Here is a 26,869-nt window from a genome sequence, read left to right as displayed (position 1 = left end):
CCCTGGCTGTCCCCGGTGTCACAGGGATGTCCCCAGTGTCCCTGTCTCTGGTGTCACAGGGGTGTCCCCAGTGTCCCTGTCCCAGTGTCACAGGGATGTGCCAGCTGTCCCGGCTGTCCCCGGTGTCACAGGGGTGTCCCCGGTGTCCCTGTCTCTGATGTCACAGGGGTGTCCCCGGTGTCACAGGGGTGTCCCCAGTGTCACAGGGCTGTCCCCGGTGTCCCTGCCCCGGTGTCCCCGCCGGGCGAGGCGGCGCCGGGCTGGCGCTACCTGCTGAAGAAGGGCAGGTGGTGGCCCAGGCCACCCCCCGGGCGCGGGGACTCTGTCCGGGCCATCACGTCCTTGAACCAGGTGGCCACGTCCACCTCGAGCGTCTCGTAGCGCTTGATGAAGGTGTGCTCCTGTGGGGACAGGGACATGGGGACATGGGACAGGGGACAGGGACATGGGACAGGGGGACATGGGACCCTGGGGATGGCAGGGACAGGGGGACAGGGGACATGGGGGTAGCAGGGACAGGGGGACAGGGACATGGGACACTGGGGTGGCAGGGACAGGGGGACAGGGGGGACGGCAGGGACAGGGGGACAGCGACATGGGACACTGGCGTAGCAGGGACAGGGGGACACGGGGGACGGCAGGGACATTGGGGACAGAGGCCTCGGGACACAGGAATGAAGCACTGAGGGACAGAGGTGACAATGACAAGTGACAGGTATGATGCTGACAGGTGACACTGACAGTAACAGGTGACAGTGACACTGACGTGACGTTGACAGGTGACAGGTGTGACAGGTGACAATGAGAGGTAACAATAACAATGACAGGTGACAGCGACAGGTGTGACAGGTGACAATGACAGGTGACAGTGCCACTCACCAGTAACTTGTTGTACTTTGGTCTCTTCCTGTGGTCCTTGGTGAGGCTGCGGGAGGGGACAGGGGGTGAGCGCCTGTGGGACCCCGGCCCTGTCCCCAATGTCCCCCAGTGTCCCCAGTATCCCCTATATCCCTAGAGTCCCCAATGTCCCCTGAATGTCCCAAATGTCCCCACCTCCCTGTGTCCCCAATGTCCCCCTGTGTGTCCCCAGTGTCCCCTGTGTGTCCCCCCTGTCCCCAATGTCCCCAGTGTCCCACTGTCCCCATGTCCCCCAGCCCCTCACCAGTCACAGACGAAGGCCTGAAAGTCCCCGGAGAAGCCCCTGTCCCCTGTGTGTCCCCCCTGTCCCCAGTATCCCAGGGTCCCCAATGTCCCCTGTCTGTCCTCAATGTCCCCTGTGTGTCCCCACTGTCCCAGGTGTGTCCCCAGTGTCCCCCTGTCCCTCACCAGTCGCGGACGAAGGCCTGGAAGTCCCTGGAGAAGCCCCTGTCCCCTGTGTGTCCCCAATGTCCCCATGTCCCCTGTGTGTCCCCTCTGTCCCCAATGTCCCCACTGTCTCCTGTGTGTCCCCATGTCTCCTGTGTGTCCCCCCTGTCCCCAATGTCCCCTGTGTGTCCCCAGTGTCCCCATGTCCCCTGTGTGTCCCCTCTGTCCCCAATGTGTCCCCATGTCTCCTGTGTCCCCATGTCCCCTGTGTGTTCCCCAATGTCCCCATGTCCCCTGTGTGTCCCCAGTGTCCCCTGTCCCCTGTCCCTCACCAGTCGCGGACGAAGGCCTGGAAGTCCCCCGAGAATCCCATGGCCGGGGGCAGCAGGGGCGGATCCTCCTGCAGCACCTTGGTCAGCACCTCGAAATCCGTCTTACAGTTCTGGTAGGGGAACTGCCCCGTGGCCAGCTCCACCTGCACAGGTGAGACAGGTGTGACACACACAGGTGAGACACAGGTGAGACACAGGTGTAACACAGGTGAGACAGGTGTGAGATAGGTAAGACAGGTGAGACACACACAGGTGTGACAGGGTCAGCAGTTCTGGTAGGGGAACTGCCCCGTGGCCAGCTCCACCTGCACAGGTGAGACAGGTGAGACAGGTGAGACAGAGGTGAGACAGGTGTGACACACACAGGTGAGACACAGACAGGTGAGACACAGGTGAGACACAGCTGTGGCAGGGACAGCAGTTCTGGTAGGGGAACTGCCCCGTGGCCAGCTCCACCTGCACAGGTGAGACACAGGTGTGACACAGGTGTGACACAGGTGTGGCACAGGTGTGACACAGGTGTGGCACAGGTGAGACACAGGTGAGACACAGGTGAGACACAGGTGTGACACAGGTGTGGCACAGGTGTGACACAGGTGTGGCACAGGTGAGACACAGGTGAGACACAGGTGAGACACAGGTGTGACACAGGTGTGACGAGGACAGGTGCCAGGTGGGGCACACTGGGGACAGGTGGCTCTGTGGGGCTGAGGTAGCACCGTGGGGACACACAGGGGACCCAGAGATGAGCTGGGGACAGCTGGGGACAGCTGGGGACACCGGGGTGGGCTGGGGACACTTTGGAGACACTGGGGCGGGTCAAGGACACTTGGGGACAGTTTGGGGACATTGGGGACACTTTGGGGACACCAGGGCGGGTCAAGGACACTTGGGGACAGTTTGGGGACATTGGGGACACTTTGGGGACACCGGGGCGGGCTGGGACAGTGTGGGGACGCTGGTGGCACTGACCAGGGAGATGCCGAGGCTCCAGACGTCGGCGCGGATGTCGTAGTCGGGCTTGGTGGGGTCGGGGGGGTCGATGCGCTCGGGCTGGGGGAGGGAGGGGCTGGGGTGAGGGACCCCAAACCCCAAACCTGGGGGGGGGAAACCCCAAAAAACCAAACCTGGGAACCCCCAAACACCCCAAACCTGGGAACTCCCAGAACCCCAAACCTGGGGAGAACACTAGAACCCCAAATCTGGAGTAGACCCCCAAAAACCCCAAACCTGGGGGATCTCCCATCACCCCCCAAACCTGGAGAGAACACCAGAACCCCAAACCTGGGAACCCCCAAACCCCCAGAACCCCAAACCTGGGAACCCCCAAACACCCAAACCCCAGACACGGGGGGATCCCCCAACACCCCCATCCCAAATTTGGGGTGAAGCCCCTCCCCCAGTCCTGGGAACCCCAACACCCCCTGACCCCCCCCCCCTCCCCCCAGGGCTTGGGGATGTCCCCATGTCCCCAGTGCTGTCCCCATGTCCCCAGTGCTGTCCCTCACCGCCATGTAGGCAGCACAGCCCGCGCTGTGAGCGATGTCCCCAATGCTGTCCCCAATGTCCCCAGTGCTGTCCCCGTGTCCCCAATGTCCCCAATGTCCCCAGTGCTGTCCCCCTGTCCCTCACCGCCATGTAGGCAGCACAGCCCGCGCTGTGAGCGATGTCCCCAATGCTGTCCCCAATGTCCCCAGTGTCCCCCAGTGTCCCCATGTCCCTCACCGCCATGTAGGCAGCACAGCCCATGCTGTGAGCGATGTTCCCATATCCCCAATGTCCCCCAGTGTCCCCCAGTGTCCCCCTGTCCCTCACCGCCATGTAGGCAGCACAGCCTGCGCTGTGAGGGATGTCCCCAATGTCCCCAATGCTGTCCCCAGTGTCCCCTGTCCCTCACCGCCATGTAGGCAGCACAGCCCGCGCTGTGAGTGATGTCCCCAATGATGTCCCCAATGCTGTCCCCAGTGTCCCCATGTCCCTCACCGCCATGTAGGCAGCACAGCCTGCGCTGTGAGGGATGTCCCCAATGTCCCCAATGCTGTCCCCATGTCCCCCAGTGTCCCCCTGCCCTGTCCCTCACCGCCATGTAGGCAGCACAGCCCGCGCTGTGAGGGATGTCCCCAATGTCCCCAGTGATGTCCCCAATGCTGTCCCCATGTCCCCAGTGTCCCCATGTCCCTCACCGCCATGTAGGCAGCACAGCCCGCGCTGTGAGCGATGTTCCCATATCCCCAATGTCCCCAATGTCCCCCAATGTCCCCAATGCTGTCCCCATGTCCCCCTGTCCCTCACCGCCATGTAGGCAGCACAGCCCGCGCTCCGGGTCTTGGCCTTGGAGTCCACCAGGCGGCCGCTGATGCCGAAGTCGCAGAGCTTCACCTGCCCCCGCTCGTCCAGCAGGATGTTGGAGGGCTTGACGTCCCTGTGGATGACGCCGTGCTTCTCCTTCAGGTACAGCAGCGCCTTCACGATCTGGGGACAGCATTGTCACCCCTGTGTCACCTGTGCCACCCTGCCCCAGTGTCCCCCCAGGAGTCACCCTGTGCTTCTCCTTCAGGTACAGCAGCGCCTTCACGATCTGGGGATGGCATTGTCACCTCTGTGTCACCTGTGCCACCTCTGTGTCACCATTGTCACCTCTGTGTCACCATCACCCTGCTCACTGTCATTGTCACCCTGCCCAGGATCCACTTGGGAATGGGGCATTGGATTCTGGGGACACCTGCCTGTCCCCAGTCCCCCCCAGTGTCCCCAGGCCCCCAGTGTCCCCACATCCCCAATATCCCCAGTGTCCCCAGTACTCCCAGTCCCCCCAGTGTCCCCAGTTCCCCCCGCTGTCCCCAGTGTCCCCAAATGACTTCAGTGTCCCCAGTGTCCCCATGTCCGCAGTCCCCCCAGTGCCCCCAGTCCCCCCCTGTGTCCCCAGCCCCCCAGTGTCCCCACATCCCCAATATCCCCAGTGTCCCCAGCCCCCCAGTGTCCCCAGTCCCCCGCTGTCCCCCCCAGTGCCCCCAGTCCCCCCCAGTGTCCCCAGTGCCACTCACTGCCACCGTCATCTTGCCCAGGATGCGCTCGGGGATGGGGCCCTGGATTCGCTTCTTGAGCTTCTCTGCGCAGGTGCCCATGAGCTCCATGGCAATGAACACGTCGGTCTGGGAGAGACTGGGATGCACTGGGGGCACTGGGATGGGCCCTGGGAGGGACTGGGAGGGACTGGGGGCACTGGGATGGGCACTGGGAGAGGGACTGGGGGCACTGGGAGGGAAGTGGGATGGACTGGGAGGGAACTGGGATGGACTGGGGGCACTGGGGGGACTGCAAGGGAACTGGGAATGGGACTGGGAGGGAACTGGGATGGATTGGGAGGGAACTGGGAAAAGGACTGGGAGGGACTGCGATGGACTGGGATGGGCACTGGAAGGGATTGGGAATGGGACTGGAGGGCACTAATGGAACCATGGATGGTTCCAGACTCCACATGCCCCCCAGGTGCCCCCAGGTGCCCCAGGTGCTCACGTTGGTGATGAAGGTGCCGAAGCACTGCACGATGTAGGGGCAGTCGTGGCTCTTGAGCACCACGTCCAGATCCATCAGGATCCGCTTGTTCTCCTCGCGGTTCCCCGAGCGCCGCATTTGCTGGGGGGCACAGGGGGTCACGGGGTCACCCCAACATCCCCCAGGTCTCAGGGGTCACACAGGGGGTCATGGGGTCATCCCAATGTCCCCCAGGTCACTCCGATGTCCCCCAGGTTTCAGCAGTCCCACCACTGTCCCCCAGGTCTTGGGGTCACCCCAATGTCTCCCCAGTCACTCCAATGTCCCCCAGGTCTCAGGGTCACTCTGATGCCCCCCAGGGGTCCCCCCAATGCCCCCCAGGGTCACTCTGATGCCCCCCAGGTCACTCTGATGCCCCCCAGGTCCCCCTGATTCCCCCCCAGGTCACTCTGATGCCCCCCCAGGTCTCTCTGATGCCCCCCAGGTCACTCTGATGCCCCCCCAGGTCTCTCTGATGCCCCCCCAGGTCTCTCTGATGCCCCCGATGCCCCCCAGGTCTCGGCCCCCCCGGTCCCACCTTGACGGCGATGACGTGCCCGGTCTTGCGGAATCGCATCTTCCACACCTGCCCGCAGGTGCCGCTGCCGATCTCGCCCAGGTTCTCCAGGTCATTGATCTCTGCCTGGTACCGCTGGGGGGAAGGGGGGTCAGGGACCAGCTGGGCTCACCTGTGTGCCCATGGCCAGGTAACCCCCATGGCCAGGTATCCCCCATGGCCAGGTAACCCCCCTGGCCAGGTAACCCCTCCCATTCTCACCTGTCCCCCAATACCCAGGTATCTCGTCACTCACCTGTCCCCCCACAGTCAGGTACCCCGTCTGTTTCATAATCTCCTGCAGCTTCTGGTCAATCTCGATGCTGGGGGAGCAAGGGGAGAGCTCAGCCAATCAGCTCAGGGCATGAAGAGAGCTCAGCCAGTCAGCTCAGGGCATGGGGAGAGCTCAGCCAATCAGCTCAGAGCACAGAGAGATCCTGGCCAATCAGCACACAAGGAATCATAGCTCTGGCCAATCGCAGCACAAGAATCCTGCCCGCCTGGCCAATCAGCACCTCCCCAGACCTCTGGCCAATTAGAGCATGTGACCCTCTGCTGGCCAATCAGGGCACAGGATCCTCCCCGCCCCCTGGCCAATCAGCACACTCGACCCTCTTCTGGCCAATCAGAGCACAGGATCCCCTCAACCTCTGGCCAATCAGAGCACACAGCCGTCTCCTGGCCAATCAGAGCACAGGATCCCCCCTTCCCCAGCCAATCAGCTGCCAGGCTGTGCCCCTCAGCCAATCAGGGCTCGGGGGCGTGTCCTCACCTCTCCAGGCTGCGCGGCACCAGGAAGGGGGGCGGGGGCAGCCCCAGCATCTGCCGGGGCCGGGGGGGCGGCGCGGGCTGGGGGCTCTCGGGGGGCCCCCCCCGGCCCCCCTCGCTCACCAGGGGCAGCTGCAGGGCTGGGGGGAGAGCACAGTCAGGGACCCCGAAAACGGGGGGAGCCCCAAAACAGGGCAGGACCTGAAAATGGGGAACCCAAAATGGGGCAGGACCTGAAAATGGGGGAACCCAAAATGGGGCAGGACCCCAAAAATGGGGAACCCAAAATGGGGCAGGAGCCTGAAAATGGGGAACCCAAAACGGGGCAGGACCCCGAAAACAGGGGGAACCCCAAAACGGGGCAGGACCCCAAAAATGGGGAACCCCCAAACGGGGCAGGACCTGAAAATGGGGAACCCAAAACGGGGCAGGCCCTGAAAATGGGGAACCCAAAATGGGGCAGGAGCCTGAAAATGGGGAACCCCAAAACGGGGCAGGAGCCTGAAAATGGGGAGTCCAAATTTGGGGCAGGACCTGAAAATGGGGAACCCAAAATGGGGCAGGACCCCGAAAATGGGGAGTCCAAATTTGGGGCAGGACCCTGAAAATGGGGCACGACCCTGAAAATTTGGAACACAAAATTGGGGAGAGAAACCTGAAAATGGGTCAGGACCCCAAAAATGGGGAACCTAAAAACAGAGCAGGACTCCAAAAATGGGGAACCCAAAATTGGGGAGAGAAACCTGAAAATGGGGAGCCCAAACAGGGAGAGAACCACAAAAAGAGGGCAGGACCCCGAAAATGGGGAACCCAAAAACGGGGCAGGACCCCAAAAATGGGGGGCAGAATCCTTAAGACCCCAAAAGTGGGGGGAAGGTCAGAACCCCGTAAATCTTCAGCTCCCATTTCCAGTCAGCCCCAATTCTGGTTCTTTTTTTGCCCCATTTTCCCCCAGGTTTGCATTTCCTGCCCCATTTTCCCCTCCCTGCCCCGTTTTCCTCGTTTCTCCTTTTCCTGCCCTATTTCTCCCCACATTTTCCAATTTTTCCTCCTTTTCCCCTTTATCTTTTCCCACCTTCCTATTTCCATTTTCCTCGTTCCTGTCCCATTTGCCCCCTTCCAATCCCATTTTCCCTCCTCCCAATTTCCCCCTTCCCAGCCTCCCCTCCTGTCCCATTTTCCCCAATTTCCCATTTTCCCAGTATCCCAATTTTTCCCATTTCCCCCATTTTCCCTGGATTACCTCCCAATTTTCCCATTTTCTCCCCATTTCCCACCAATTTCCCCCAATTTCCCTCAAATTTCTCAATTTCCCCCCAATTTTCCCCATTTCTCCCCAATTCCCCCCATTTTTTTCCATTTTCTCCCGTTTTCCTCCTGATTTTTCACATTTCCCCCCATTCTTCCAATTCCCTCCATTTCTTCCCCATTTGCCCCCAATTTCCTCCTCATTTTCCCCATTTCCCCCCCAATTTTCCCATTTCCCTCCCATTTCCTCCCAGTTTTCCCCCCATTTCCCATTCCTCCACCTTTTCTCTATTTCCACATTTCCCCCCATTTTTCCCCCATTTCCCTCTCATTTTCCTCATTTCCCCCCAATTTCCCCCAATTTTCCCGATTTCCCCCCAATTTTCTCCCATTTCCCCCCAATTTCCCCATTTTTTCCCAATTTCCCCATTCCCCCCTCAATTCCCCCCCAATTTCCCCCATTTCCACCCCATTTTTTCCAAATTTCCCCCCAATTTTCTCCCATTTCCCCCCAATTTTCCCCATTTTTTCCCAATTTCCCCCATTTTCCCCAATTTTCCCATTTCCCCCATTTCCCCCCATTTTTTCCCAATTTTCCCATTTTTTCCCAATTTCCCCAATTTTCCTCCAATTCCCCCCAATTTTTCCCAATTTTCCCATTTCCTCCCCATTCCCCCCTCAATTTTTCCCAATTTCCCCCATTTCCACCCCAATTTTCCCCATTTTTTCCCAATTTCCCCCCAATTTCCCCCCCATTTCCACCCCATTTCCCCCCAATTTCCCCCATTTTTTCCCAATTTCCCCCCAATTTCCCCCAATTTCCCCGTTCCCGAGCGGCCGCATGCTCCACGGGGCCGGGGGGGGGAGGGGCACTCCATGCCACAGCCGGGGGGGGAGAGGGGACACGGGGGGGACATTCCGGGGTGGGGGAGGGGACACGGGGGGGACATTCCGGGGTGGGGGAGGGGCAGGGGTTAAAACGGGACCCCCAAAATTTCATTTTTTGGGGGATTAAAAGCAGCTCCGAGAGGGAAACTGAGGCACAGAAATGTTAAAATGGGATCCCCAAAATTTTAATTTTTTTTTTTGGGGGGAAGAGAAACTGAGGCACAGGGGGGTTAAATGGGGGAAGGATCCCCAAAATTTTAATTTTTTTGGGGGGTAAAAGCAGCTCTGAGAGGGAAACTGAGGCACAGGAAGGGTTAATTAGAGGAGGGGGCCCCCAAAATTTTTAATTTTTTTTTTGGGGGGAGGGATAAAAGCAGCTCCAGGAGGGAAACTGAGGCACAGGAATGTTAAAATTGGATCCCAAATTTGATTTTTGGGGGGGTTAAAGCAGCTCTGAGAGGGAAACTGAGGCACAGGGGGGTTAATATGGGGAGGGGTCCCCAAAATTTGATTTTTGGGGGGGGAGGGGAGGTACCTGCTCGCTGGGACGGAGCGGGGGCGGGGCTAAGGGTGATGACGATGACTGGAAATTTGGGGAGGGGGGAAAAGGGGGGAAGGGGGAGAAAATAAAAAATAAAAAAACACAAAACAAAGAAAAAGAGAATAAATTATAAAGGAAATGATCGGGGGGAATTAAAAAATTGGGGCGGAAACTGATAAAATTGGGGCAGAAATGGATTTAAATGGGGGGGAATTAATTTAATTTGAGAATTGGGGTAAAAAGTGGATTTAAATTGTGGGGGATTAATTAAAATTTGGGGCAAAAGTTAATTAAAATTGGGGTAAAAAATGGATTTAAATTGTGAAAATTACCTCAAATTAGAAAACAGAAATTAATTTAAATTGTGGGGAATTCGTTTAATTTGGGGGCAGGAATTAATTAAAATTTGGGTAAAAAATGGATTTAAATTGTGGGGAATTAATTTAAATTGGGGGTAGAAATTAATTAAAATTGGGGTCAAAAATTAATTTAAATTGTGGGGATTGATTTAAATTTGGGACAGAAATTAATTAAAATTGGGGGGAATTAATTTAAATTGGAGTAAAAAAATAAATTTAAATTGGGGGGATTAATTTAAATTGAGGGCAGAAATTAATTAAAATCGGGGTCAAAATTAATTGAAATTGTGGGGATTGATTTAAACTGGGGGCAGAGACTAATTTAAATTTGGCTAAAAAATGAATTTACATTTGGGGGATTGATTTAAATTGGGGGCAGGAATTAATTTAAATTGGGAATAGAAATGAATTTAAATTCTGGGGAATTAATTTAAATTGGGGACAAAAATTAATTTAAACTGGGGGAATTTAGATTAGGCAGCAAAAATTAATTGAAATTGGGAGGAATTATTTCAAATTGGGGAAATTAATTTAAATTGGGGGGACAGGAATGAAATTGGGGGAATGAATTGAAATTGGGGCAAAAGTTAATTTAAACTGGAGAAAAAGAATTTAAATTTAATGGGGAATTAATTGGAGAGAAATAAAGGAATTGAGAGCAGAAATTAATTTAAATTAAATGAAAGTGGATCTAAATTTGGGGAAATTAATAAATTGTGAAGAAATTAACTGAAACTGGGGGAACTAATTAAGTTGAGGAGAAATTAATTTAAATTTGAGGGAAAAAGGGATTTAAATTGGGGTGAAATGGATTTAATTTGGGGGAAATTAATTAAATTGGTGGGATGAGTTTTAATTTAATGAATTTAATGAATTTAATGAATGAATTTAATGAATGAATTAATTTAATTTAATGATTTTAATGAATTTAATTTGGGAGGGACCAATGAAATTGAGCTGAAGTTGGGGGGACAGGGATGAAATGGGGGGCACAGAAATTTAAATAAAATTTAAATAGAATTTAAATGAAATTTAAGAGATGAAATTGGGGGGGACAGGAGTGAAATTCAGAGGGAAAAAAAAAATTTTGGGGGGCAAAGAATTGAATTTAAATTGGGGTGAAAATCAGTTTAAATTGGGGGAGGGGCAGGAATGAATTTGGGGGATGAATTTAAATTGGGGGGGAGGGGAGAGGGGGAAGATGCTGCTCTCCCCCCGGCCCAAAAATCCCAAAAAATCCCAAAAAACCCCAAAAAACTCCTGGAAAAGCTGAGGGGTCCTACCTGGCCCGGGGGGTCCTGGAGGTGACAAAACTGGTGGGGAAACCCCCAAAAATCCCCTCCCAGAGCCCCCAAATTCCCCCAGAAACCCCATAAAAAAAAACCCCAAAAAAAATCCTAAAAAACTCCCCAAAAATCCCAATCCCAACCCCCTCAAAGCCCCCAAATTCCCCCCTCCAACCCCCCCAAAACCCCTAAAAAACCCCCAAAAATCCCCCAAAAAAAACCCTAAAAATCCTAAAAAATAATAAAAAAACCCCCTAAAAAGCCTTCTTAAAAATCCCCCCAAAAAGACCCAAAAAGCCCCTAAAGAAACCTCCCTAAAAACCCCTTAAAAAACTCTAAAAAAACATAAACCCCTAAAGAATCCTAAAAAACAAACAAAAAAAACCAAAAAAAACCCAAAAAACTGCCAAAAAACCCCTAAAAATCCCCTAAGAAAACCCCCCAAAAAACCCTAAAGAAATCCAAAATCCCAAAACCCCAAACCAGCCTGAACTGCCCCAAAATTCTCCCTAAATTGCCCAAAACACCCCAAAAATGGCCCCAAAACTGCCTCAAATTCCTCCAAACCGCTCCTGAACACCCCAAAATTGCCCCAAACACTCAAAAACACCTTCAGACCCCAAAAAAACCCCCACAAAATTCAGAGCTGCCCCAAAAATTATCCCAAATGTCTCAACCCCCAAATAAAACCCCAAAACTGCCCTAAAGGGGCCCCAAAACCCCAGAACGGTCCCAAAATGTCCCTGAACGGCCCCAAATTGTCCCTGACACCGCAAAAGAGCCTCAGGGCAGCCCCAAAAAAACCAACCCGGCTCCATAAATAACCTAAAAGTGCCCAAAATGTCCCCAGAAGTGCCCCAAAAACCCCAAAAAACCCCCAAAGACACGAAAATTACTGTAAACACCCCAAACACCCCAGAACTGCCCCAAACACCCCAAAAAACCCCCAAAGACCCTAAAACTGCCCCAAACATCCCCAATAACTCAAAATGTCCCCAAAACTGCCCTGAAGAACCCCGAACATCCCAAACCTGCCCCAAAGTCCCCAAAATTACCCCAAATACCCCAAACCTGCCCCAATCACCCCAAACCCGCCCCAGACACCCCAAAATTGCTCCAAACACCCCAAAATTACCTCAAAAACCCCAAAAACTGCCCCGAACACATCGAACACCCGAAAACTGCCCCAATAACCCCAAATCACCCCAAAACTGCCTCAATCATCCCTGAACTGCCTCAATCACCCCCAAACTTCCCCCATCCCCTCAGAACCGCCCCGAACACCCCAAAATTGCCCCAAACCCCCAAAAACTGCCCCAAAACGGGCCGAAAGTGCCCCAGTGCCCCCAAATCCCCCCCGAGCTGCCCCGACCCCGCAGGATCTGCCCCGCTCCCCTCCCCCCCCGCGGCCTCCCCTCAGCGCCCTTCTCCCCCCCGCGCCCCTCCCCCCCCGGCCCCGGTTTCGCGTACTGGGGCGGGCGCGGGCGGGGCCGATGTCCAGGTTGAGGTCGATTCTCCGCCGCGCCTCGCGATTCTCCTGCTTCAGCTTCGCCTCCAGTCGCGACAGCTTCTGCTCCAGCGAGGACGCCGCCATCTTCCCCCCCCGCGTGGCGCATGCGCGGGTCCCGTGAGGGGCGGGGCCTCCAGACCCGCCGGGCGCCGTACGGAGGGAGGGCGCGGAGGGCGCCGCCATCTTCCCCTTAAAATTGGTCCTGCGCATGCGTACAGCGCGTTCTTGCCGTCTATTGGCCTTGCCGGCCGCCGTAGGGAAGGATGGAGAGGAGGGCGCCGCCATCTTCCTCATGAAGAGGGTGCTGCGCATGCGCGCGACTCGTTCTTGTGGTCTCTTGGCCGAGCCGGCCGACGTAGGGAAGGAAGGCGAGGAGGGCGCCGCCATCTCCCCCCCTGGACTCACTGCACATGCGCGGAAAAACGGGAGGCAGTTGTGAGCCTCACCCGCCGCTGTAGATGTGGAGAACTGAAGGGAGGACCAGGGAGGGTTTTGGGTTCCTTTGGCCGCTGTAGGAACGTGGAGTGAGGCGGTGGGGAGAAGTGGGCTCTGCTGGCCTCTGTACGGAAAGACGGCACCTGGACGCCGCCATCTTCACCGGGGAGCGGCTATTGCGCATGCGCTGTGTGCAGGGCTTTCGGACCTCTCCGGCCGCCGTAGGAAAGCGGGACACGAAGCTCATTTGGCCCCACCGGCCGCCGTAGGGCGGGGAAATGGGCTAGAGGAAGGGACGGAGCGGCTTTTGGGCCTCTGCGGCCGCCGTAGAGGGACACGGTGGGAGGTGATTCTATATAAACATTTATGGGCTTTACTGGCCTGTGGTGACAATTAGAGCCTGTTTAGGGGCTCTGTGAGCCGGAAGGGCTGCATGGAGCCTGAAGATGTTCTAGAGCGCCTCCAAGCACATTTAGGACTGTTGGGGCATTTGTGGCTTTAGCGGCGTCTGAAGCGTTTCTGGGACACTTCAGGCTGGTTTGCGGGTGGTTGCTGCTCCTTTAGTGCAGCCTGAGGCTGTTTCGGGGGGCGCTTGGGGTAGTTCAGGGATGTTTTGGGGCAGTTTACGGCGCTGGCGCCCAAGAGCAGTAGAGGTTTGTTTGTGCAGCGGGACTTTTGGGCCCTGCCGGCCGCCGTAGGGGTTTCAGCGCACGCGCAAGGAGCGACTCTCGCAAGGCCGAACGGGAATTGCGCCCCCTGCCGGGCGGGAGGACCCGCGCATGCGCAGCAGCTCCCCCCCCACTGGGGTTCCCCCATTCCACCCAAATCCCCTTTTGGGGGGGCTCTAAGGCGGAAAGATCCCCCGAAATGTGGGGCTCTCACCCCCCCATCCCCCACGTTTTGTATTTATTCCTTTCATTTTTCCGTTTTTATTTAAAAAAACCCAAAACGAGCCAGGCCCGGGAAAGGGGGGGGGCACAGACTGCGGGGGCAGGGATTTGGGGGGCTCCCCCCCCTCGTGGCCAAGAGGTCGGGGGGCCGCACCCCAATTTGGGGGGGGGGGGGGCACAGGCTGGGGCAAGGTTAAAACATCTCCGGGCAGAGCCCCCCCCAACCCCCTCCCCCCGCGGTAAAAATCCCCCCCAAAGAAAAGGGGGATCCCCTAAAAAGGGGGGTGACCCCCCCCGAGAGGCCCCCCCAAAAGAGGGGTGACCCCCCCAAGGAGTGGGGTACCCCCACCCCGAGTGTGCCCCACAGAGAGGTGACCCCCCAAAAGGAGGAGTGACCCCCCAGAAAGAGAGGGGGAGACCCCTCTGGAGAGAAGTGACCCCCCCTAAAAAAGGGGTCCCCCCCCAAGGAGAAGTCCCCCAAAAGAGGGGTGAGACCCCCCAAAAAGGAGAAATGACACCCCCAAAGAGAAGCCCCCCCCCAAATAAGGGGTGGGGCCCCCCCAAAAGGGAGGCAACGCCTCAAAACGGGGGTGTCCCTACAGAAGTGCCCCCACCAAAGAGGGGTGGGACCCCAAAATAGGGGTGGGACCCCCCTAAAGAGAGATGGGACCCCCCAAAATAGAGATGAGACCCCCTCCAAGCGAGGTGGGACCCCTCAAATAAGAGCAGGACCCCCCCAAATTGGAGGTGGGACCCTAAAGAGAGGCAAGACCCCCCCCCCCAGACAGGGACGGGACCCCCTCCAAGAGAGGTGGGACTCCCCAAAAACAGAGGTGGGACTCCCCAAAAACAGGGGTGAGACCCCCCCACAAAGTCTCTGTGTGCAGCAGCAGGGGGGGGAGGCGCCCCCGCGGGTCTGGGGGCGCCCCCCGGGTTTCTGGGGGGTCTCAGGCCGGGAAGGGCTCCGGGGGCGGCTCCTCGTCCTGGAAGTGGCTGCGCTGCAGCAGCTTCACGTGGTACTCGTAGATCTTGAGGGCGGGGCCCAGGCGGATGGAGAGCCCGGTCAGCACGTCGGCCCTCTGCATCAGCAGCAGGGACTTGCCGTCGATCTCCTGGGGACAGGGACATCACTGGGGACATGGGGACAGCCAGGGGACACCATTGGGGACATGTGGACATTGGGGACATGGGGACACAGAGCCCGGTCAGCACGTCGGCCCTCTGCATCAGCAGCAGGGACTTGCTGTCGATCTCCTGGGGACAGGGACAGCATTGGGGACATGGGGACAGCCATGGGGACAGCCATGGGGACAGCCATGGCACAGGGGGACATGGGGACAGCCAGGGGACACAGAGCCCCGTCAGCACATCGGCCCTCTGCATCAGCAGCAGGGACTTGCCGTCGATCTCCTGGGGACAGGGACAGGGGACATCACTGGGGACATCATTGGAGACAGCCCTGGGGACACTGGGGACATTGGGGACACAGGGGACAGCCATGGGGACAGCAGCTGGAGCAGCCCCAGGCGATGGAGCAGGGCAGGGTGAGGATGGGGGGTATCTATGGAGCATGTGGCATTTGGGGACACCTGCAGAGACACAGGGACAGTGGGACACCCCTGGGGACACCCACGGTGACAGAGGGAGCCCTGGGGACACTGAGGGGACACAGGTGACACTGGGGGTCCCACCTGCTCCTGGAAGGCCCCAGCCTGCTCGGGGAAGCCGGCCTCAGTGAAATACTCGACCACGTCCCGCACTGACCACTCCACCGGATCCACGGCCTTGTCCTTGCGGCCGGCCCTGGGACAGGGACAGGGACATGGGACATGGGACAGGGGACCTGGGGACAGGGACAGGTACAGGGACATGGGGACAGGGACATGGGGACAGGGACAGGGGACAGGTACAGGGACACTGAAATGGGGACAGGGACATGGGGACAGGGACAGGGACATGGGATAGGGACACTGAAATGGGGACAGGGGACACTGAAATGGGGACATGGGGACATGAGGGGGGACACACAGACATGGTCACCAGGATGGGGACACTGTCACTGGGACACTGGGGAGGGCAGGGGGACAGCAGGGAGGACAGGGGACACTGTGGGAACACAGTCACTGCAACAGGGGGTGACACAGGGACACAGTCACAGGGAGAGGGGACAGACAGGGACATGGACACAACAGTCATGGGGACAGCAGGACACTGAGGGGACACGGAGGGGACACGGAGGGGACACTGTCCCTGACTCACGTGCAGCTGAAGGGCGCCCCCTCGGCGGCCTGGGGGCCCGGCCGGCCTGGGGACAGCGGCACCGAGGGCTCTGCGCCGGCCAGCGCCGGGGACACTGCGGGACAGGGAAGGGACGGGGAGGGGACACAGACAGGGAGGGGACAGGGAGGGGTCAGAGGGGACAGGGAGGGACAGGGAGGGACAGGGAGGGACAGGGAGGGGATGGAGAGCGGACAGGGAGGGGACAGGTGTGACAGGGAGGGGACAGGGAGGGGACAGGGACAGGTGAGGGGACAGGGAGGGGATGGAGAGCGGACAGGGAGGGGACAGGGACAGGGAGGGGTCACCCTGGGACAGCCCAGACTGACCCCCGGCACCAAGTGACCCCCTGCCTTGGGCTGACCGTACAGCCCAGACTGACCCCACCTCAAACTGCCCCCATCACCCCCAAACTGCCCCCATCACCCCAAAACTGCCCCCATCACCCCAAAACTGCCCCCATCACCCCAAACCCTGCCCTCCCCCCATACCTGCTCTGTCGGGCTGCCCAAACGCCCCCTCCTTTTTGAGGGGGGCCATGTGCTGGCAGCCCCCCTCCCCCGGGGCGCAGGCCTTGGCCTGGGGGGGCCGCTCGGGGGGCGGCTGCCCCGGGGGGCGCAGGGGGGGCCCCCCCCGGCCCTCCCCGTTCAGCTGCCGCGGCGGCCCCGCCTCCTCCGAGGCCTCGGAGCCCGTCCCGTCCTCGTCTTCCTCGTCCTCATCCTCCTCCTCCTCCTCCTCCTCCCGTGCTGAGGCCTCGCTGCTGCTGCAGGGGGGCTGGGGGGGATCCCAAAAGGATGGAATTAATGGCACCCCGAAAACTGGACCCCTACATCCCCCCGAAAGTCTGTGAGCCCCCCAAAAAATGGCGCCAAAATCTACAGCCCCCAGAAGAACGGGGTTCCAAAGCTGCACCCTGATCCAACCACCCCAAAAACAATTCAGAGCAGCCACAGTCCCGAAAGCCAAATCCAGGACACCCCCAAAAAGGAGCCCCCACAGTCCTGCCGGGCCCCCCAGTTCTGCTGTCCCCACATCATTTGTCATTGTCACCCCCCCAACATGTCCTGGAACCCCCCTGCCCTACTCCAGTGACCCCCAGAACCCCCTCAGGTCCCCTCAAGTCCCTGCCCACCCCCCCAGTCCTTTTGGGGGTCCCCAGCATCCCCCTGAGATCTCTGCTGTCCCCTCAGCGTGTCCCCAGTCCCATCCCAGGTCCCCTAAAGGGTGTCCCAACCCCCTCAGCCCCCCCAGATCCCCTCAGCACCCCTCCCCAAATCCCCTCAGCCCCCCAAACCCCTTTCTCTGTGTCCATATCCCCCTTCGTGTCCCCACTCTGTCCCCCCCAACCTTTCAGGGGTCCCCCTCGGACACCCCCAAATCCCAAATTCCCACCACTTCACCCCCTAGAGCCCCCCCCCAGTCTCCTCCATGCCCTCAGGGTCCCCTCAGCTCCCCTTCACGACCCCCCCAAACCCCCCAGGGCTCCCCGGTGCCCCCTCACGACCCCCAAACCTTTCCCCAGTGTCCCCTCAGAGACCCCCCGAACCCCTCAGGGCCCTGGTGTCACCTCACGACCCCCAAACCTTTCCCCAGTGTCCCCCCGGGCCCCCCACCCAGTGTCCCCTCAGAGACACCCCCGTTCCTCTCGGGATCTCCCCGCTCCCCTCACTGATTTTCCCCCCGTTCCCCTCACGACCCCCCCAAACTCCCGGCCCTTCCCGCGCTCCCCCTCAGGCCCTCGGACCCCTCAGGCTCCCCACACGACCCCCCTGTCCCCGGACCCGCCTCTTCCCCTCACGTCTCGTCCCCTTCACGACCCCCAGACCCCTCCCCGCTGTCCCCTCACGACCACCGCCCCTCCCGCTGCGCCATTCCCGCGCTCGCCCTCACGACCCTCGCACCGCAGGGACCCCCGGTGCCCCCTCACCCCCATTCCCCTCAGCCCCTCATGATGTCCCCTCACGGTTCCCTCAGCCCCCTCACGACCCCCATTGCTCCCACCGCCTTTCCCGCACTTCCCCTCAACCCGCGGGCCTCTCGTCCCCCTCCTCACCTTTCGCGGGCCCCGTCACCCTCAGCCCCTCATGATGTCCCCTCACGGTCCCCTCAGCCCCTCGGTGCCCCCTCACGACCCCCATTGCTTCCAGCGCCCTTCCCGCGCTTCCCCTCACAACCAGCGCGCCCCCCGCTCCCCTCAGCCCCCTCCTCACAACCTCCGTTCCCATCACGACCCCTCGTCACAACCCGCGGCCTTCCCATTCCCCTCAGCCCCCTCCTCACAACCCCCGTTCCCCAAAGCCCCCGTTCCCCTCAGCCCCCCGCTCCCCTCAGCCCCCTCCTCACAACCCCGCTCCCCTCAGCCCCCTCCTCACAACCCCGCTCCCCTCAGCCCCCCGTTCCCCTCAGCCCCCTCCTCACAACCCCCGTTCCCCTCAGCCCCCCGCTCCCCTCAGCCCCCTCCTCACAACCCCGCTCCCCTCAGCCCCCCGTTCCCCTCAGCCCCCTCCTCACAACCCCCGTTCCCCTCAGCCCCCCGCTCCCCTCAGCCCCCTCCTCACCTTCCGCGCCCTCCCCGCCGCCGCTCTCCCGCGCTCCCCGCGGGCCGTGGCGATGGCGCCCAGCCGGGTGCGCTCGGGCCGGGCCCCGCCGCCCGCTCCGCCGCCGCCGCCCGCCCCGGGGGCCGCCCCGGCCGCCCCCCCAGCGCCGCCGGGCGCGGCCGAGCCCTGCAGGCGGCCGCGGGTGAGGCGGCCGTCGCCGCCGAGCAGCCGCGCGGTGTCGCGGAGGCTGACGGGCGGCGGGCGGCGGGCGGGCGGCGGCGGGCGGCGCGGCGGCTGCACGCGGGCGGCGTTGCGGTACGAGATGCTGCCCTTGTAGGAGACGCGGAGCACGGCGCGCTGCTGGATCAGCTTCTCCAGCTCGGCGCGGGTGCGCTCGGGCTCGGGGCCGTGCCGCCGCCGCACCATGCGGCAGATGCGCTCCAGGTCCGGCCGCGCCTTGCGCGAACGCAGCGAGTCGATGGTGTCCAGGATCCACTCCTGGTACCGCGGGGCCTGCTCGGGGCCCGGCGGCGGCGGCGGCGGCACCGCCATGGCCGCCCCCCCCCCCCGCGGCACCGCCGGCCCCCCCCCCTCCCGCGCCCCTTCCTCCTCCTCCTCCTCCGCCCCCGCTCCGCCCGCGCGCGCCCGCTCGGAGGAGGAGCCGCGGCCGCCGCGCGCGCGCGCCTCGGGGCGGAGCCACGCCCGGCGCGGACAGAAACCCCGCCCACAATGAACCAGAGACCACGCCCAGAGAGGACAGAAACCCCGCCCACAATGGTAATGAGACCACGCCCAGAGAGGACAGAAACCCCGCCCACAATGAACCAGAGACCACGCCCAGAGAGGACAGAAACCCCGCCCACAATGAACCAGAGACCACGCCCAGAGAGGACAGAAACCCCGCCCACAATGGTAATGAGACCACGCCCACCCCCGACAGAGCCACGCCCATAAAGGACCGCGCCCCATCGGAAATAAGCCGCGCCCACCGGGAATGGACCACGCCCTTCTGCAATGAGACCACGCCCCTTGTGAGAGGCCACTCCCACTGCTGGGATGCCCTGTCCCCCTCAAATGGGGTTCCCCCAATCGCAAGGACCCCCTGAGCCCATGGCGCCCCCCCAAACCCATAGAGCCCCCGCCAAAACCCATGAGGTCACCCCAAACCCATAGAGGCCCCCAAAATCCATGGGGTCACCCTAAAGCCATGAAGCCGCCCCAAAGCCCATGGGGTCACCCCAAATCCATGGAGACCCCCCAGACCCATTGGGGTGACCCCAAACCAAGGCCTCCCCCTGAACCAGGGACACTCCAAATCCATAGGTTCGGCCCAAACCCATTGGGGTGACACCCAAAATCATGGACCCCCCCAACCCCTTGGAGTCCCCCCAAATTCATGGGGTCCCCCCATAGGGGCTCCCCAAACCCCTCCCAAACTGAAGGGTCACCCCAATTCCAGGGCCCCCCAAAGTCAGGGACACCCCAAACCCCTCGGGGTCCCCCCACTTTCAAAGGGTACCCCCTCCCTTAACCCCACGGGAACCCCCATTTTGGGAGGACCCCAAAATTCCCAAACGGGATTTTTGAACCCGAATTTTATTGATTTGGCTCAAACTCGTTTCCAGGGGGTTTCGGGGATCCCCCTCCTGGTTTTGGGGACCCACATTTGGGGACAAAATGGGGGGTCGGTCTTCTTCCTGGGGGGGTTAAAACAAGAGGGAGGTCACTGTCCTGAGACATTCCAAAAACCCCAAAAGTGGGGTCACAGCCCTGGGAAAACCTCAAAAACAGGGGGGTCTCAGCCCTGGGACCCCCCAAACCCCCTGGGGTTCAGGTGCAGTTCAGGTTTATGGGGTTTGTAGGAATTTAGGGTCCAGGTGTGCATTTCAGGTACCTCCAGATGTATATTTTGGGGCTTAGGTCTTCCTTTTTGGGGTCCAGGTGTATTTTTGGGGGGTCCAGGTGTGCATTTTTGGGGTCCAGGTGTCCATTTTGGGGTCCAGGTGTATTTTTTCAGGGTCCATTTGTGCATTTCTGATGTCCAGATGTGCCTTTCTGGGGTCCAGCTGTGCATTTTCGGGGTCCAGGTGTGCATTTCAGGTACCCCCAGCTGTATATTTTGGTGTCCAGATGTGCATTTTTGGGGTTCAGATGTGCACTTCAGGTACCCCCCAGGTGCTCTGGGGTCAGGTCCTGCAGGTCCTTGAAGCTCAGCACGATCTGAGACGGGGGAGGCGGCAGAAAAATCTCCCAAGTTCCCTCAAAACTTCCCCAAATTCCTCCAGCCCCGAGATCCCCAAACTCCCCAGGGATCCCCAAAACTCCTCCAGGACCCCCCCCAAAACCCCCCAGGGATCTCCAAATCCTCCCTGAGACCCCCCGCCAAACGCCCCTAGGACCCAAAATCTCTCAGGGTTCCCCCAAAAGTCCTCAAGGAACTCCCGAGACCCCCCTGGGAACACCCCAATGAGGACAGGGGACACCCCAAAGAGACAGGGGGCACCCCAAAATGGGACAGGGGACACCCCAAAACACACAGACCCCCCCCCAAAACGGACTGGGGAACCCCAAATGGCTCCCGAGGAACGAGAAGGGACGGGGGGGGACCCCAAAAAGGACAAAGGCCACCCCCCATCGCCCCCGGACCCCCCTCACCGTGTCCGGAGCTGTCGCGGGGCTCCCAGTCCGGCCCAGTCAAAACAGTGACCCCCCCCAGAATAAAGGGGACCCCCTAAACGACTCGGGGGGACCTTTAGGGGTGTCCTTCTGTCCCTCTCTCCCCAGTCAAGGCTCACTCTGGGAGGGTCCCTCCCCGTTTTCGGGGGGCTCCCCCCGGCCCTGGCATCCCCCGTAGCGGAGGATGCGCCCCAAAAGCAGCGCCCAGAGCAGCGCCTGCAGCCACAGCTGGAACGGGGGGTCCCAGCCCCAGCCGGACCCCCCGGGGGACATCGCTGCTGTCACCCCTGTCAGCCCCTGTCACCCCCTGTCCCCTCGCTGTCCCCTCGCTGTCACCCCGGCTTTTGTCCCCCAACCCGGCCACGCTCCCCGGCCCCCCCAAATCCGTTCCCCGGGACCGCGCCCTGCCCAAACCACGCCCCTCTCACCAGGCCACGCCCCGTTCTCCAAGGCAACAGTGCATTGACGACGCCCCCTGAATAGCCACGCCCTCATTGCCATGGCAACTCAGCGCGCCCCTCCCAGCGCCCCGCCCGTCCCCATGGCAACCCCGCGCGCCTCCGGTCCCTATGGCAACGGCCCTGCCGAGGCCACGCCCACCCACGGAACGCCCTCCGTTAGTTCCAATGGCACCGCCAGGCCACGCCCCCACGCGTTCCCATGGCAACCCCGCCGCTTTCCCAGACCCCACCCCCTGGCGAAGGGGTGACACCCCCCGGTTCGCTCAGTGGGACGGGACCCCCGGAGCCTCCCCCTCACCCCGCCCCTGCGTCCTCCTCCCGGTATCGGGTGTCCCGCGCAGCCTCCGTCGCTGCGCTCGGCTACCCCGATGTCCCAATATCGCGACATCCCGGTGCCCCTCTCACCGCTCTCCAGATTTGCCCGGTACCCGCTATGCCGGTATCCTGGTGTAAATCCCAGTGTCTATCGCGATATCCCGATAACCCCCTCACCGCTCTCCCGCTCCCGCCGCCTTTCCCCTCACGGGCCCGCTGCTCCCGCGGGTCCCGTCCCTTACCCGCTCCCGTCGCTGATTGGCTGCACTGCGCAGCCGCCTCTTCTTATTGGCCAGCGAGTCCCGCCCTTGCCGCTCTCCATTGGCCAGCACTGCTGTCAATCCAAGTCTCGCCCCGCCTCCTCCCCGCTAATTCATACTCACAGCCGAGGGGCGGGGCTGAATGAGATTGACACATGATGGGCGTGGCTTCTCCGTGATTGACAGGAGGGGCGTGGCCCGCATCCCCAGTCTCAAGCCTTGCACGAGGGCTGCTTAATTAACCCCCTTAATTAAACTAATGGAGCCCAGCCCCGCCAATAATCCCTGCTCTGTCCCTTGTGCCTGTCAATTCATCCACCCTCCCTCCTATCCCCGTTCAATTAACAATCTCCTGTTAATTGCCCCAGCTCATTAGCATATGTTAATATACGGCTGATGGCAGGAATTAGCAGGGATCCTGCCGCTCTTAATTACTCATTAAGGGGGATGGGCCTGCCTGTTAATTGCCTTAAGGAGCCTCCCATCCCAGGTCAGCTCATTAGCCTTCCTCATTAATGCTCCTTCATTAACATTCCCATTAATGCTCCCCCTCATTAAGCGCCCTCATTGGCACCTACCTTCGTTAACGCCCCTCGTTAGGCCCCTCCCTCATTAACACCCCCTTAACGAAGAGCCCCATTAATGGCACCTCATTAGTGGAACCTCATTAATGGAACCTCATTAAAGGTACCTCATTAACGCCCCTCATCAGCGCCCCCGCTGCAGTTCCAGCAGTGACCACGAGGGGCGGTGACGGTCCCGGGGGGGGGAGGGGTCCCGCAGTTCCAGCAGTGACCGGGGGGGGGCGCTGTGGGTGTGGGGGATGGGATGGGGGGTGGGGAGGGGTCCCGCATTCCCGGCGGTGACCGGGGGGGGCGCTGTGGGGGCGCTGTGGGTGTGGGGGATGGGATGGGGGGGGGGAGGGGTCCCGCGGTTCCGGCGGCCGCCGCCGGGGGGAGCCCGCGGGCGGGGGGCGCTCCGGGGGGGTCGCGCCGCGATCGCCGCATGGAGCTGAACCCGCAGGTCCGGGGGGGGGGCGGGGGCCGGGGGGGGGTCTGGGGGGTCCGGGGGGGGCTGGGGAGAGTCCTGGGGGGGTCCTGGGGGGGTCTGGGGGGGGTTGGGGGTGGGGGAGCCGCCCCCGCAGGTGCGGAGGGGTTTGGGGGGGTGGCGCCGGTAAATTTGGGGGGCCGTGAAAAAGCGGAAGGGGGGGTAGAAAAAGGGGCTCTGTTAAAATGGGGAGGGGGTTTTGGAATTGAGGGGGGGCAGCAAATCTGGGGTGGGTCCGGCGGGGGAGGGGGGGTGCAGAATTGGGGGGGAGGGGGCGTGGGAATTGGGGGGACCCGCGGTGCGGTAAAAAAAGGGGGGGCTGTGAAAAGGGGGGGGTGGGGGAGCGATGTCCCCGGGGGGGGCTGGGGGTGACATTTGGGGGGGCTCGGGGGGGGGGTTGGGGACAGGGCGGGGGCCGAGGGATAAAGGGGGGGGTGGGGAACAGGGCGGGGGCCGGGAATTGGGGGGTGGGGGGGTTTGAAACGAGGGGTGCGGCCCCTCCCGACCCCCCCCCTCAAATTTGGGACCCTCCTGGGGGTTGTTCCCCCCCCCGGGGGAAACTGAGGCAGGGGTGGGGGTGGGTTTTTTTTGGGGGGGGGCCGCCCCCGCCTGTTTCCCCAAGGGGGGGGTGGAATTTCGGGGGGGGAGGGAAGGGGGGGGGGGGGCTGTGGCGGCCGCGGTGCATTCTGGGATGGCGCTGCGCCCCCCCCCATCATTCTGGGTGTGTGTGGGGGGGTGATGGGGGGATTCTCCCACAATGCACCGCGGCGCCGTCGCCCCTGGCAACCCGGGGCTGAGCTTCCCACAATGCACCGCGGCCGCATCGGCCCCTGCGCGGGGTGAGGGGGGGCCGGGGGTCCTGGGGGGAATTGGGGGGGGGATAATCGGCTCTGACCCCCCCGGGGCCGCCGAGCCGCGGGTCTGGGGGCGCGGGATTCCGATCCCGGCGGGATTTGGGGGAGCAGATGGTCCCGGGGTGGGGGGGAGGGGGGACGGAACGTCAGAGCCCCCCGGATTTGGGGAGGGGGTTGGAGGGGGAGCAGAGGATTGGGGGGCTCAGGACAGCGGGGTCCCCCTCCCCCTGATTAATTCACCTCCTCATCAATTTCACCTCCCCATTAATTTAAACCCCCGTCTTAATTTACCCCCTCATTAATTTAAACCTGCTCATTAATTTATCCCCCTCTCATTAATTTTACCCCCATCAATTTAAACCCCCTGTCTTAATTTTACCCCCCAGCAATGTAACCCCCCTCGTCAATTTAACCTCCCTCATTAATTTATCCCCCCTAATTAATTTAACCCCCCTCATTAATTTAACCCCCATCATTCATTTATTTAACCCCCCTAATTAATTTAACCCCCTAATTAAATTATCCCCCCTCATTAATTTTACCCCCTAATTAATTTAAGCCCCCACATTAATTCAACCCCGCTCATTAATTTAACCCCCCTCATTAATTTAACCCCCATCATGCATTAATTTAGCCCCCATCATTAATTCAACCCCCTAATTAAATTATCCCACTCTCATTTAACCTCCTCATTAAGTGTATCCCCCTATTAATTTACCCCCGTCATTAATTTAATCCCCCTCATTAATTCACCCCCCATCATTAATTTATCCCCCTCATTTTGTTCACCCCCCATTAATTTAACCCAAATCATTGATTTACCCCCCCCAATTAATTCACCCCCCCCCATTAACCCCCCGCATTGCCCCAGCCCCTCCCCCACTCGCTGTGATTTTGGGGACCCCCCCGTGACCCCTCCCCCGTTTCTCCCCCCAGCTCGCCGCCCCCCGCTGAGGTTGGGGGGTCCCCGCGCCCCTCCCCCGCCATGGCGCGCCCCTCCCCCCGCCCGCTGCCGCTGCTGCTGCTGCTGCTGCTGAGCCCGGGGGCGCACGGTAAGGGGGAGGGGCGGCGGGGGCGACAGGTGCGACAGGTGTGACAGGCGCGACAGGTGCGACAGGTGTGACAGGCATGACAGGTGTGACAGGTGTGACAGGTGTGACAGGTGTGACAGGCGTGACAGGCGTGACAGGCGTGACAGGTGTGACAGGTGTGACAGGTGTGACAGGTGTGACAGGTGTGGCAGGTGTGGCAGGTGTGGCAGGTGTGACAGGTGTGACAGGTGTGACAGGTGTGCAATGCTCCAGGTGTGACAAGTGTGACAGATGTGACAGGTGTGACAGGTGTGACAGGTGTGACAGGTGTGACAGGTGTGACGGGTGTGACAGATGTGCAGTGCTTCAGGCGTGACACGTGCGACACGTGTGACAGGCGTGACAGGTGTGCCAGGTGTGCCAGGTGTGACAGGTGCGACAGGTGTGACAGGCGTGACAGGTGTGACAGGTGTGCAATGCTCCAGGTGTGACAGGTGTGACAGGTGTGCAATGCTCCAGGTGTGACAGGTGTGACAGGCGTGACAGGTGTGACAGGCGTGACAGGTGTGGCAGGTGTGCCAGGTGTGCAATGCTCCAGGTGTGACAGGCGTGACAGGGGTGACAGGCGTGACAGGTGTGACAGGTGTGACAGGTGTGACAGGTGTGACAGGCGTGACAGGTGTGACAGGTGTGACAGGTGTGCAGTGCTTCAGGCGTGACACGTGCGACACGTGTGGCAGGTGTGACAGGTGTGACAGGCGTGACAGGTGTGACAGGTGTGACAGGTGTGACAGGTGTGACAGATGTGACAGGTGTGACAGGCGTGACAGGTGTGACAGGTGTGCAATGCTCCAGGTGTGACAGGTGCTCCAGGTGTGACAGGTTAGGCAGGTGTGACAGGTGTGACAGGTGTGCCAGGTGTGCCTGGGGGTGTGTAACGGGTGTGCCCGGGAGTGTGGCAGGTGTGCAACGTCCCAGACGTGCCCGGGTGTGCCCAGGGGTGTGCGAGGGGGAGCCTGGGGGTGTGAGGGGTGCTCCAGGTGTGCAACACCCCCGAGGTGCGCAGAGGGTGTGCGGGGGCTCGGGTGTGCCCTGGGGCGTGTGAAGGGTGTGCAAAGGCAGCCTGACAGGTGTGCAAGGGCACCGTGACAGGTGTGCAAGGGCACCGTGACAGGTGTGCAAAGACAGCCTGACAGGTGTGCAAGGGCACCGTGACAGGTGTGCAAAGACAGCCTGACAGGTGTGCAAAGGCAGCCTGACAGGTGTGCAAGGGCACCGTGACAGGTGTGCGAGGCTCCAGAGGTGCCCGTGGGTGTGCAAGGTCTTGACACCCCCCAGGCTGCCCAGGGGTGTGCAAGGGGAGTGTGACAGGTGTGCAAGGGTGTGCAACACCCCAGAGCTGCCCAGGGGTGTGCAAGGGGAGTGTGACAGGTGTGCAAGGGGAGTGTGACAGGTGTGCAAGGGTGTGCAACACCCCAGAGCTGCCCAGGGGTGTGCGACACTCCAAGGGTGTGTAAGATGCGTGCAGGAGGGTCCGACGGGTGTGCAAGGGGCGTGTGCGAGGGGAGAGTGACAGGTGTGCAAAGGGAGAGTGACGGGTGTGCGAGGGGAGAGTGACGGGTGTGCAAGGGGCGTGTGCGAGGGGAGAATGACGGGAGTGCAAGGGGCGTGTGCGAGGCTCCGGAGTTCCCAGGGGTGTGCAAGGGGTGTGCGAGGGGAGAGTGACGGGTGTGCGAGGGGCGTGTGCGGGGTGAGCCAG

General features: G+C 60.5%; 2 protein-coding genes and 1 long non-coding RNA gene across 6 annotated transcripts; all 3 read right to left on the bottom strand.

Annotated features, from left to right (window-relative positions):
- Positions 1–220: 220 nt before the first annotated feature.
- Positions 221–12,443, bottom strand: MAP2K7 (mitogen-activated protein kinase kinase 7). 2 transcript variants are annotated; one of them, XM_056510506.1, is made up of 12 exons: positions 12,288–12,443; positions 9,167–9,214; positions 6,500–6,635; positions 5,984–6,050; positions 5,710–5,823; positions 5,154–5,273; positions 4,682–4,789; positions 3,930–4,109; positions 2,610–2,690; positions 1,638–1,780; positions 880–925; positions 221–401 (listed from the first exon to the last, which is right to left on the bottom strand). In XM_056510506.1, exons 1-12 carry the CDS (start codon positions 12,409–12,411, stop codon positions 267–269), a joined length of 1,302 nt encoding a protein of 433 aa, XP_056366481.1. In that variant the 5' UTR covers positions 12,412–12,443; the 3' UTR covers positions 221–266. The 2 variants fall into 2 exon arrangements, with proteins under 2 accessions (XP_056366481.1, XP_056366482.1); XM_056510507.1 differs by lacking the exon at positions 9,167–9,214 and having other exon boundaries at positions 12,288–12,441.
- On the bottom strand, positions 6,705–7,400 carry LOC130263120 (uncharacterized). The gene is made up of 3 exons (XR_008842305.1): positions 7,219–7,400; positions 7,115–7,184; positions 6,705–6,728 (listed from the first exon to the last, which is right to left on the bottom strand). It is a non-coding gene; the product is annotated as an uncharacterized LOC130263120 (long non-coding RNA).
- Positions 12,444–14,514: 2,071 nt separating the features above from the next.
- Positions 14,515–19,040, bottom strand: SAMD1 (sterile alpha motif domain containing 1). Of its 3 annotated transcripts, XM_056510508.1 has the most exons (5): positions 18,488–19,040; positions 16,421–16,703; positions 15,912–16,005; positions 15,344–15,455; positions 14,515–14,764 (listed from the first exon to the last, which is right to left on the bottom strand). In XM_056510508.1, the coding sequence occupies exons 1-5, from the start codon at positions 19,016–19,018 to the stop codon at positions 14,600–14,602; spliced, it is 1,185 nt and encodes a 394-aa protein (XP_056366483.1). In that variant the 5' UTR covers positions 19,019–19,040; the 3' UTR covers positions 14,515–14,599. The 3 variants fall into 3 exon arrangements, with proteins under 3 accessions (XP_056366483.1, XP_056366485.1, XP_056366484.1); XM_056510510.1 differs by lacking the exon at positions 15,912–16,005 and having other exon boundaries at positions 14,651–14,764; XM_056510509.1 differs by lacking the exons at positions 14,515–14,764; positions 15,912–16,005 and adding an exon at positions 14,979–15,062.
- Between the last annotated feature and the right edge of the window lie 7,829 nt (positions 19,041–26,869).

This window comes from Oenanthe melanoleuca, chromosome 25, assembly GCF_029582105.1.
Source record: "Oenanthe melanoleuca isolate GR-GAL-2019-014 chromosome 25, OMel1.0, whole genome shotgun sequence".
In the NCBI taxonomy this organism is placed as follows: Eukaryota; Metazoa; Chordata; class Aves; order Passeriformes; family Muscicapidae; genus Oenanthe; species Oenanthe melanoleuca.
The sequence above is the reverse complement of the archived record's forward strand: the minus strand, read 5'-3'. Positions and strand labels throughout refer to the sequence as shown.